This window comes from Ambystoma mexicanum, chromosome 10 (genome assembly GCF_040938575.1).
Source record: "Ambystoma mexicanum isolate Mex_15411 chromosome 10, UKY_AmexF1_1, whole genome shotgun sequence".
NCBI classification, from domain to species: domain Eukaryota; kingdom Metazoa; phylum Chordata; class Amphibia; order Caudata; family Ambystomatidae; genus Ambystoma; species Ambystoma mexicanum.
In genome coordinates, this window is record NC_090932.1 from 1407501330 (window position 1) to 1407514064 (window position 12735).

A 12735-nucleotide genomic window follows, 5' to 3' on the forward strand; every position below is an offset into this window, starting at 1 on the left:
ATGGTAGACTGGTGCCCGCTAGGGATTACATGGATGGGACTCCTAAACACATTACAAATGGTGGTGCTGCCACAACTATTTCATCACTTTACAGCTCTCCCTATCCACGTCCCACGGAGCTACTTCAGAGCCCTCTGCAGAATAACCACAACATTTATTTGGAACAACAAACCTCTGTGCCTGGCCGCAAAACTAATGCGAGTCCCGTCCTCCCTGGGCAGCATAGGTGAACCGGACTTCAGGGCCTACTACTTAGCGGCCCAGATGAGGGTAGTCTGGGATTGGCAGGACGACGACAGGGACAAGATCTGGAGACCCATGGACAGAGCAGTCGCCAGGGGGGACCTGGAGGGAATACTATGGAAAACTAAGACAGACGGACCTCCGCAAATGTATAGCAGCTCCATCGCGACAGTAATGGAAGACACATGGGATTAAGCGGCCAAAAAGGCGGCCATCACTACGTTCCATTCGCGGTACACAACGCTCTTTGACAATCCTCAATTCACACCGGCCACAAAACGCACACATTCGGGGACTGGCAAAAGGGGATATGCCTCAAGGTTAGAGACATGTTAGATGGGGACCACATTAAACACTTCGACCAATGCAAATCGGACTTTACCCTAGGTGATTAGGAAAAGGTACACCTACGTCCAACTGAGGCACTGGCTACTTCACCCAACCATGAAGCAAGCAGGGGTTCGTCAACTATAACCCCATTAGAAAAATACCTAAATAGAGACCCAGGTGACACCAGAGTGGTAGCAAACAAATACAAACGCATACAACTAGGAAAAAACCCTCCCCCGAGAACATACATAAAAAGATGGGAGACCTCTACTGGGTGCGCAGTAGAGGAAACCGATGTGGTAAAACTGTGGGATCTCATCCCTAAATTGACAAGATCCCTCCAGATTCGAGAAATATGGCTAGAAACTAATATTTTAGTTGCACCTGACGCCAACTAGGCTGCACAGGATGTATCTGGGGACCTCCCAGAGGTGCTGGAGGAAATGTGGGGGGGGACATGGAGCCACATCTGGTGGGAATGCCCCAAGATAGCTCAATTTTGGGAGGGCATACACAAAGCTATTGAGCAGGTTTTAGAGCAAGGGTTTCAGTTGGAATGTATTAATGTTGAAAAATGCCAATAAAAAGTTTTGGAAAAAAAAAGTCTCAAGGAATTATTGGATAAAGAGACACTCTTGTGATCCAGAGAAACAATTTTTTAAAAGAAACACTTGGCCATCCTACCTAACAATCCAGGGGAAGGGAAGCATCCTCTGGATCCAAGGGTTTCTCCTTGGAAAACACTTTTTGAATGTATCCTTATGTTTTGATTATGACTGAGCATAAGTCAGAGATATTTCCTTGCACCCTTAATTGTTTGTTTCTAGTGTGAGGGTCAGTAGATTGTTTTGGGACACAAGGACGGTTTTTAAGTTAACTACTTGACACAGACTGATTCTTAGTCTTAGTTTCCTAGGCAGGGAACCTCTTTCTTTAGGATAGGGCTAGAGAGGCGTTATTCCAACCCATTTGGTGTTACATAAAATGTTTGATTCTAAGAATATTACAACCTTGTGTCCGCCTCTCATTTCTGACTCCTCACAGCAGATTTGAAGAACTATCTTTTCCTGCGAGATTTGCCAAAAGACCACAGCCACCCCATTTCCCCCATCCCTGTTACAACCCCTTCCCATCATCGAAGACCCCATTTTCCTGTATAGTGATGGACATAGTGGGCCTGCTAGAAACATCAAAGCTGGGAAATAAGTTCATACTCGTGATTGTTGATTATGCTATTGTGATGAATCCTATGGACCCCCCACCAAATCCCTGCCTTAACTCGCCTCCCAGGCAAAGGCAGGCGCTTCCTGGTCCTTTCCTTGGGGGTGGTGCTCTGCGGGAGGATCAAATGGGAGGAGAAAAGGCTCAGGGAGATGAGAGGAATCAGTGGGGCGAGACACAGTATTTACCTTCCTCTAAGGAAGAGAGATTTCAACTGCCAAAATACATAATTGCTTGTTGCCACAATAATCTGTTTGACCTGTTGAACACACAACGGTGGGTAAAGTCAGCCAAAACTATTGTGGTATAAAAGTGAATAAAATCCATTCTCAAGCCTATAGAGCTAAATGCCTCCCTAACTAAAAAGGGGCAAATGGAAAGAAGTCTGTGAATAATAATGATCAAAAGCGTAGAAAACCTTATTCCTCTTTTCAAACAAGACTGGTAACTGATTTGTAATCCTGTTCCTTCAATGAATGTTGTAGAAAATAGAAGGCAAATCGGTAAAACAGAAAAAGTTAGAAAAACGTACCTTGTTGTGAGGGACTTCAAGTCCCTTAATTCCCTGAGCACTGGGATGAGGAAGAGGGATGAAGCGGGAATTAGTGTAGATGACCTACACCTGAAGGGGACTGAGAGGCTTAAAAAGCCCCCTCAAGTGCAGGCATCAGAAGGAGTAGAGCAGCGGAAGAGGAAGAAGCAGCACAGGCCTGGCTGCAGCAGAGAGTAAAGCCTGAGGTGAGAGAAGACTACAGGACCACTGAAATGCCCGAATCGGTGGTGGGTCATGAGTCTTTGCCTTGAACTCTCCCTGTCGCAGAGGTCGCGCAGCGGGAAGCACAAGGAAGAGACGCTTGCTTGAAGATTAGTTGTGCAGATTTCGCACAGCGGGAAGCAGCAGTAGCAAGGGTAGAGTGCCCTCTTCAGAGGTTCCAGGTGGCTGGGTTGCACAGACACTCTCTGCAACAGAAGCTCCATTTGTCAGTGGTGTGAGCAGAGAACGACTAGAGGAGGCTGTCCGCCCAAATGCGAGGAGCCACAAGCACAGAAGACCTGTGCACACAGAGTGGAGCGTGATTGAGCGACTTAGCTGGTGAGTTCACAGCTTGCAAGTGACTCTGGAGCGCTCCAACGCTGTCTGCGTGTTCACAGCAGGCAGTTTCACACGTGTGTGAGTGAAAGCAGCAGTAACTGTTTTTTTTAATACCAAATTATACGAAAATAACTAAAGTTATATCTGTTCAATGAAAGTGACTATGCAAATAAGCGTATGAGATTGTGAAAAGCCCAAAAACCCAGTGGGGAAGCCGTATAAGGTCTAAAAGCTTACAAGCAATACCCAAGCTAAGAGTCTATTAACAACCAGAAATAACGATATAACAAAAAGTACTCAAGGCAAGAAGGGAATATTGGGAGGTTTTAATGGTTGTAAGACTTGCTGCTTGTGTGCTATGAAACACAGATCATTAGGTGATAGAAACCTACATTGACAAAGCCAAGATAGAAGAAAATTGAGACTACCCTTTGGTCACTATTTGGTTGTTGGTGCAGAGGGGACAGAAAGGTGGCAAACAGGCTGCCCTTCTGGAGAAGGTTATCCAGAGGGAAAGGAGCATAGTTGCCAAGGAGTCTGAAAGAGTACTAATGTGGTTCCTTGTTTCCCCACAACTTGCTTAACGGTTTATGCTAAAGAAGTCTTATGAAGTTGTTGTTATTCTAAGTTGGATGTTACCACTGAAGCACTTTTCTGTTCTTTTTGGTGAAGAAGTAGACTGGCAGGCGAGTATACCCGTATGACAAGAAGTTGTTTCCTAAAAGACCTGGCAAAGGAATAAACCAGGTATTAGTTGATGCAAGTTCTGAACTGTGGTTCTAATACAAACAAGCCCTGTTAACTTGTGACATTTAAAGAATTGTGAAAGCTTGTTGAGGAAAATTTGAAATTCTTTTGAAACCAAAGTTGTGGCAAATCATCCTGGCACAGACAATTGCACCTCACTGAGGAGGCCCAGCAATTCCGAAACATGTCTGGGGTTGCTTGTGTTTCCGTGCAGAGGGGACCTGGCCTTGCAGTTCGGGCTGGGCTGCTACGGTTGGTGGCAGTACCTGACTTATTTGCATATGGCTAGACCCCTTTTGCAGTGCCGCAGACAGACTAAAAAACAGTGGTGTGGAAGGTTGCCCAGAGCAATGCCTGTGGTTCAGATCCATTCAAAACCTTCCATTCATCGCTTTTGTGGTTACTGTTTGTCTCACTATGTGGGAGAGTGTATGCCCAGACGTGGGTCCCTTGCTTGCTGCGCCATTGGGAACCAAGCTGCACCTCACTGAGGAGTCCCAACTGGGGTTGCTTGTGTTTCCGTGTAGAGGGGACCTGGCCTAGCAGTTCGGGCTGCGCTGCTACCATTGGTGGCAGTACCTGACTGATTTGCATATGGCTGGACCCCTTTTGCAGTGCCGCAGACGGACTAAAAAACAGTGGTGGGGAAGGTTGCCCAGAGCAATGCCAGTGGTTCAGATTCATTCAAAACCTGTGAGACAGTTGTTGGAACTTACTATTACTTTTGATACCTTATTGAAGCAAGTGAACTTTGTGATCAAATGCACATCCTTAAGGACTGTATTGGAACTGTGTATCAAACTGGATTTCCTTGTTTCTTTTGAACTAAAGAGAAAACCCTTTTCAGGTCTGGGGAAGGGAAATTCACACAGGTTATGAGAAGAGACATTGATAATATTGTGAATTCAATCGTATGTTATATATCTGTTGTATTGTACCTGTCTGTGTCTGGTGTAAGCTGGTGATGTCATGTGGAATGTTGATCTGTGAAGGTGAGTGTGTTGACATCAAGGTTCTGTAGTTAGACAGTTGGCCCTCCCCTGCCTGGGTGATGAGTTGCCAGTGTTTACTTGTCCTTATAACTCATTGTGATGGCGACTTGAGATCTGGTAATAAACTACATAAGTAATCCTGAGTAAGCGTGAGAGTCCCTTCGCAACATTGGCGACGAGTTGGTCTTAAGAAATGAAGAACCTGCGTGTGAGAAGTATCTGAAGCAACTGAAGAAGCCTGCTGCGGGGGTGCAGGTTAAAGAAGAAAAGAGGACAAGAAGGACAACACTGCCCTTGTACATGAGTAAGACCCATCACCCAGGGCACAGAAGGGGAGGAGGAGGGCCCCACAGCAGTTGGAATCAGCTGTCCATAAGTTGGAGGGAGAGCTGGTCCAGGGGGGCGAAGAGAAAATCAGGGCCATAAGCGGATGATTATGTGTCATGATGCCTACCCCCGGGCATCCGGATCAAGCCCATCAGTCCCGGGAGCAGGCATCCAGACATTTACAAAAACCCCAGCAGCCCCAGCTAGGGGCTGTCTGGGTTCAGTCCTGGCGCCGTAGGCGCCAGGCTCATAATAAAAATCAGTCCTGGCGCCATAGGCGCCAGGCTCATAGACATTACTTACCTCATGCAGACCATGCTGCAAATAAATCCAAGCCAACGTGAGGCCTGGATGGGACTATTTTACTACAGGGACTATTTTTTACTCGGGTGTGGTCCTGGGGAACTTCTTTCCTGGGACTACTTTGGAGGCTATTTAAACCACGACCGAACAGTAGCACACGCTTCGTGTTATTCTGCATCCAGCAGCGTGACTCTCACCGTGCCTGCAGCCAGCATCCAGTCTTCTGCCACGCCCGCGTGCCTGCAGCCAGCATCCAGTCTTCTGCCACGCCCGCCTCGAATCCGGAGCTCCTAGAATAAAGAGGAAGAAAAGGACAAGGTTAGAAAACAAACTTATTTCAAATTCCTCACCTGATTCCGGATCCATTTCATCTCCCGACCTGGAAAGTACATCAGTCCTGCACACGTCGCTTTGCAAGCTCCAGCACGGCGCAATACTCGGCAGTTCTCGCAGCATCTTTCGATCCTGCATGTCTCCATCATTTCTTCGCCGTACTCCGGCACCTAGGGGCACAAGAATAACAAGGTGAGCCAAGGGAATCAACAAATACCTCTTACCACCATAGACTTACCTGATTTACCACCGGCGGTATTATTCTCCATATCTTCATATGCCGCATCTGTAAAGAGGGAGAAAAACAACACGTTAACGCATGCAATAGTTACCGGACAGCGTTGGGTAACACAGACTCTTACCTGAACCCCAGCAGCAGCTACGAGACCTTCTTCTCACAAACTCAGTTGCAACTTAAGGAAGGAAGGGGACAAGAGTGAACATCGGGCACATTGAACTCTTTGAACTTGATACTTACCAATCCCGCCTGGGACTTCAGAGTCAATGCTTACCGGAACTCTCCCAACGCCTTCAAACCAGTGAAGTAACTGGTATCTACGCGCCCCTGCAAGACACGCAGGATGGAGAGCTCATCTTTTACAAACATAAGGTGAGGTTACTAAGGGGATATCGGAGGTGATTAGTGGGGGAGAGCAAGAACAGTTGGGAGGCCATCACTAAAACCCACAGGTGGCTAATCCCTGTCTCCACTTGCAGAAAAATACTTCTACGGGTCCAGCAGACAAGGCTAGGCGGGCTAGTCCAGACAGTCATCTCTGCACTACGCATCACGTTGACGGAGACCGCAGCTGTCCGGGCGGGCGCATGCCTCGATCTATCAAGGTGCATCTGGCGGCTATCTCCCACTACACCAGGTCTCAAGGACGGTCTTCTCTTTGGTCGCACCGTCTAGTCAAGGAGTTCTTCAAAGGACTGTTTCAATCGTTCCCGCCTTTGAAGGCCCCTGCCCTGGCGTGGGAACTCAACCTGGTGCTGACTAGGCTCATGGGGGCTCCCTTCGAGCCCATGCATCAGGCCCCTCTCAAGTTCCTTTCCTGGAAGACCGCTTTTCTCGTGGCCATCACCTCTACCAGGAGGGTAGGAGAGATCCAGGCCCTTTCCTGCAAACAGCCTTATCCGACTTTTCACGACACAAGGGTAGTGCTGTGGACGCACCTCTCCTTCATGCCAAAGGTTCTGTTGGAATTCCACCTCAACAAGCCTTAGGTGTTTCGTGTGTTTTTTCCAAAACCTTTGTCACCGGCTGAAAGGACTACTCGCTAGATGTGGCTTGTGCGCTGAAGTTTTATGTGTCACACACACAGAGTTTCCGGAAGACATCTCAACTGTTTGTGAACTTTGGTCCTGTGAATCATGGGTAGGCCTTGTCCAAGGTTTCCATCTCTAGGTGGCTCTCTCGGCTGCATCACACACTGTCACCGGTTGTCAAACCGACCGCTGCCTGGCCGTCCGAGAGATGGCTGCGACGATAGCATTCCTGTCTGGTGTGCCCCTGCTGGACATCTGCAGGGCTGCTACATGGAAGTCCACGCACACCTTCACAAGATTTTACTGCATCGACAGGGATTCCAGAGTAGGCCTCTAGACCACTAGGGTCCCTCTTCTGCCACTGAGAAAACCCATGCTTCAAGATTGGGGAAGGATGTACAAGGTCAGGCCTTTGCCTTGGACTGTATCAACTGTTGAAAGTATTTTACTAATTTCCATTCTACTATACAACTATTGAGATCATATAAAGACAATCTAGTGGAGGTGGATGTAGAAGACCATATTTGTCCCAGAAAGAAGATTGTGGAGATCAAGACTAACACTCTAATTCCTGTGGGAACGAAAGAGAGATCCCCTCAGATAGAGGATATTCAGAACGCTTTGAAGTGGTTGGTGGAAGCATTACCGGCGGTCCTAAACACAGATTGAAATTTTGCTATCATGTCCTGGAATTGTAGGGGTTTTAACCATCTTTTTCAAGCAGGAGGATCATTAACTATGACTAAATTCCCCTGCTTTTGTTTACAGGATACCTGGTTAACCTCTCAAGTTGTGATAAATGGATATACAGTTTATCAATCTTTGGCAAATAAGGGGCCAAGGGGAAGACCTTACTGGGGGCCTGATCGTGGGAATTAAGCATAATGTAAAATCCCGCCAGATTGAGACTTACTCGGGCGAATTTGTGATTGCTGTGGAATTTGAATTATGGTCTGTGGATCACATAGTAAACATCTTGATAATTACTCTGTACCCTCCTGGTGCGGCCCATACCGAAGCAATCCAAGAATCCTTGCATGAGACTATGATTAAATGGTCTATTAAGCAGGGAAACAAACTGATTGCGATTTTGGGGGACTTTAATTGTCACATGGGGGGAGGGAAATGGTCCACGAGTAATCCTTTTTTAAGGGCTGAGAGTAATATGCGCCAGGTGAGAACTGATACGGAGGGATTGCAGTGGTTGAGCTTTTTCAAATTCTGGGATATGGAAATGATTAATGGAAGATCGAGGGGGGACAATCCAGGTAAAGAAACCTGGGGGAACGGTAAAAGTAGGAGTACTCTTGATTATATTATTGTTACCCCTGAACTGGCTGTATTGGTTAGAGACTTTCTTGTTTTAGAGAATACGTGGAGTGACCATGCTTCACTCTCATTAACAATTACCCCGTACATAAGTAAACATGCATTTAAATCTCTGGGTACTCTGAGGGTGAATCATGCGGCCACACGTATAAGTTGGTCTGAGAAAAATATAGCTAAAGCTGCTCTCCATATAACGGAAACAAGTCAGCCAGAGATTGATATTTTCCGGGAAATGACAATTAACAACATTGAGACTATTGAGGATATCTACCTTTTCTACTAAATATGCTTCTGCAAAATGTGGGATTAGCATGGTCTAAGCAAAAGAAGGCTAAAGGGTATGACTCAGAAATCAGGGACGCCAAGAGATTACTTAGAATAGGAATTCGCAAAGCTAAGATCTCTTCCCCCAATATGTAGTCCTTCCTCATATCGAGCAGATTGCTTAAGAGTAAGTATAAAATGTGGATCAAACAAAAAAGATACTTAAATAAACGTACGTATATTATGCACTAAGAATACGCACAATATCTGGCCAATACTTGGGGAGGCCCGGGGCAATAGGACAATCTCTATGATTAATCCTATTAGTGCCCTGAGATGGGAAACATTCCTGTTAGAACGTAACATTGAGACGGAAGATAAAGTCAATCATATAAAGAAGATTATGCCTCCTGTGCCTCCTTTTTCGATTAATCAACTTATTGATAAAATAAAAGTATTAAAATCATCTCGAGCTCCGGGGCCGAATGGCTTGGCAAATATAACCTTAAAAAGCAAGCCGAGGTTTTGGGCAGAGCTTCTAAAGATCTTGTTTGACAAAGTCTTCCGTGAAGATAAAATACCTGATTCTTGGCGTAAGGCAATACTGATGGTGTGCTTCCTTCATAGAGGATAAACGCTTTGTCAATCGAACACTCTTTTCCAGCTGACTGCTTCCAGCTGATTGGAAAGGTGCCGTGCAGGACACCGCTCGCTTCCTAGAGTAGGCAGAGCTTGGGCACGATCACGTGGCTGATCACGTGATATTTCTTCACTTCAAAGGGACGCACAAACCACCCTTGCGGCGTACAGCCCGCGATAGTAAAGGGCGCGTTTTCTGACTGTTGACTGTTTGCTGTGTGCTGTACGCGGACGCCAACTCTCTAACTGCTGACCAACTGTTATCTGCTTGGCCACACACGGGCATTTCGGTAGAAGGAAGCAGAACGATGCCCGATGCTGGACCGCAAACAAGGGGGAAAACGCTGCAACAACGCCGCTTAACGAATCCATGGACGCTAGCAAAGCCAGCAGGACGTAAAGCGAAGATGAGTCAATCAAATGAATGGGACTTAGAATTGATCACAAACACCGAATTAGCTGATAATCCAGCCATTGAAAGTGATCAGATTGTCAGTCCCACCGTGTTCACATTTGAGAAACAGATCCCATCGCTATACATCTTAGCATCTAAAGCAACAGGCTTACTAGAAGAAGCAGCAAAACATTTGAGAATCCATGAACAAATGAGCACACCCAAACTACTTACATTACCAAGGCAAGTTGTAACACATGACCTAGTAGACTTGAATCAAACTACGTATTCACCGTTGAATGTCAACAAAGTAGAAATGAATCCTGCTCTGTTTGTCTCAACGTTTGAAGTCACCGACCTTGAACTTTTAAACGCATCATTACAGACAAGTGCATCTAAAGAAAAAAAATCTACCAATGAGCAAACACTCTGACTCTAAGCTCCCCCAGCCAGCTATCACCGACAAGGACATGAATGTAGACCTCAAAGAGCCCAAAATACCAGAGAAGGGCAAAATAGGCGAGGTGATCGGTGACCACCAAACAAATACAGAAAGTAAAATAAATGGAAATCAAAAGCAGACGCAAAATACATTAAACAAAGAGTATGAGACAATTCGCCCTTCATCTGCCACAATACTTAATAGTAAAATAAGCAGTAAAATTGCTTCTCACAAGATTATTTCCCAGATGCCTACAGTAGAAAACCTCTCTAAATCCGACCAGGATCAAAATGGCTAAACGGGAGGAAAAATGGCACATAGCCAAAACGGCTCGTGATATTCGCTTGACTGAGAAACTAAATGCTGATTATACCGTTATAGAAGCAAAACTAACTGCCAGCTTCAACGGTTTTCAACAAAAAAAGAACGATGTTAAAAAGCTGCAAGAAACAACCGTACGTACCGGTAATTCTGAGGCAATACAACAAGCAAGCACCAGTACCCCAATTACAAAATTACCGGGTCGGCAAAACATAGAAATAAAACCAGATGAATACTGGGATTCCACCTGAAATCTATCTGTCGTGGACAAATCAACACAACAGGAAAAAATGAAAATACAATGAAAGATCTAAAAAAAATAAACCAACCCACCGACAACTCATATCAATGGTGAAACAGGACCAAAACCAAATGTATCAACTGCTGCAGCCATACAAATCTACAATAATGTTTTGGCCGTTTCTACAACGGCCCTAACTCCGTTCATCAAACTTTATCAAGCCTTACAAGACACCTTAACTAGCCAAGCAATGCTGATGACAAATGTCTTCTCGAAAATAGCTGGCATTGAACAATTCATTGAGACTTTGCAGCTAAAAATTGAACAGGAAGCTGAACAATCGAGGCGATGGCAGTCACTACAAAAAGAACTAATTACCAAAGACCAATCATCTAAAGATGACCTAATGGCAGCATTAATCGAATCCATTAAATGGATGCAACAAACTGAAACAAAGAAGGAAACACAGCACATATGCCCATGTTCAGCTGGTGCTAATCCAGACCAGTTAAACCTGATAAACATCAGGCCTGAGGTGGTTGTCTCTGCTAAATCTGCACCCTGCTCGACGGCTGGGTTATACCCTACTATTACGGTCGCAATGAAAACCACAAACAAGGAAGAACAGAATAAAGAGTGCATGATAAACAGTCCGAGAGACAAAACTGAAAACACCGAAAAAGGAAAAAACAACATAGCTCAGAAAATTCCAGATAAAACCATTCAAGAAAGTCCCTTGAACCACCCAATCGATCTATCTAAAAGCGACCTAATTGATGGACAAGAAAAACCATTGCCACATAAAACGAAAGAGAGTGTCGCGATAAAACAAGACGACTCAACAAATCCATTTTCTTCTTTTGGCATCTTTACAGGTCCAGCTAAAATTGGAAAATCTGAATGCAAAAACATCAAACGCAAAAAGAAAGATCCCTCCATCACGGCTTAAAGAGGCCCCTAAGAAGTCCGTACGGCAGGCGGCGAAGTCATTCATTGGGAATCTGACCACCCCTACCAAGACGGCTCTGTTTGAACGTGCAAAGCCTCAAACAAATATCTCTGAGACCCAAGAAATCATAACGACCAAAGACCAGATCTCTAGTGGTTTGTCAACAATCTTTAGCACAAATTTGAAAAACGCCGGCGATTGGAATCTGAAGACCAAGAACCTCTGGCTTCTGATACATCATCCGACCTATGCAATTTATCTACATATTCAGATGACCAAACATATGAGTCAACTGATGAACCCCCTCAAAAAGAAACAAGAGTTTTCGATAATGCAGGAGTGAAATCCGACCTAAAAGGAAAAACATCTAAAGCCGTTGCCTCAGTCGGAAATAAATTGTGGTGCGACAAGAAAACCATCACAAAGTCAAAAAACGCACACTACACCACTATGCAAGCTAAACCCCTAATTCACGCTGTGGCAGAAACAGAAAGCAACTAACCAAACAATTAAATCGTCACCAAAGCGATGACCTGGCAGAGAAAAGGAAAATATAAAACTAAGATTACAAAACATAAATGCCGACGACCATGAAGTGGACCTGAATCGTAGCAATACAATGAAACTATTCAAATGCATTCCAGCTTTACGAACCGTCACTTCAGACGACATAAAGATTGTGGAATACGCAACAGAGCGAACCTCTGATCAAGTGCTTTTGCACATTAACTCTCAGGCCGTCAGGAAAACATTACTGGATGCAAAAGACGATTTATTACAATATGGTTTCGACCTCTCTCTTGAGCCATGTAAAGAAACCAAAGTGGAAAAAAGGTCCACAGAAACACTAACAACGTTGACACGAAACGAACAAAGAAGGGAATAACTGAGGAAATACATATCTGGGAAAAGATCACACAAATTCAACCCATCATCTCAACAGCAGGAAACAAGGTGGAGTTTTTCCAGTCAGGCACGGAACCACACACATTAGCTACAGAATGAACCCCGAGATCAGCCTCAAAATTTAATCTCATGGAATACAACAGGCTTTGTACATCTGTTTAATGACTTCCCGTTAAACTTAGAGAGAAATTTCGCCCTGTGTCTACAAGAAACATGGCTTCGTGAGCCTCCCTCCAGAGATGGTTACACGATCTTGTTAAACCCAGCTGGAAAAAATCAAAAAGGACGACCCTACTCAGGCCTTCTAACGATGATAAAACACTCTCTAAATTGGATAGTGAAAGAACTACCTAATCCAAACTTATTGGTACTAGGGACATTAATCGAGTATC

The 12735-nt window shown here is 45.0% G+C and overlaps 1 protein-coding gene across 8 annotated transcripts in view; it reads left to right on the forward strand.

Annotated features, from left to right (window-relative positions):
• The window catches only part of ALKBH2 (alkB homolog 2, alpha-ketoglutarate dependent dioxygenase), a 248924-nt gene that overhangs the window by 211551 nt on the left and 24638 nt on the right, over nt 1-12735 (forward strand). The window contains exon 5 of one of the 8 annotated variants that reach the window (XM_069619444.1): nt 3560-3634. The exons of the other annotated variants lie outside the window; for them this stretch is intronic. Coding sequence (XP_069475545.1) covers nt 3560-3629 — 70 coding nt within the window. The 3' untranslated portion in view covers nt 3630-3634. The remainder of the gene's footprint in view (nt 1-3559; nt 3635-12735) is intronic. 8 annotated transcript variants of the gene reach the window in all.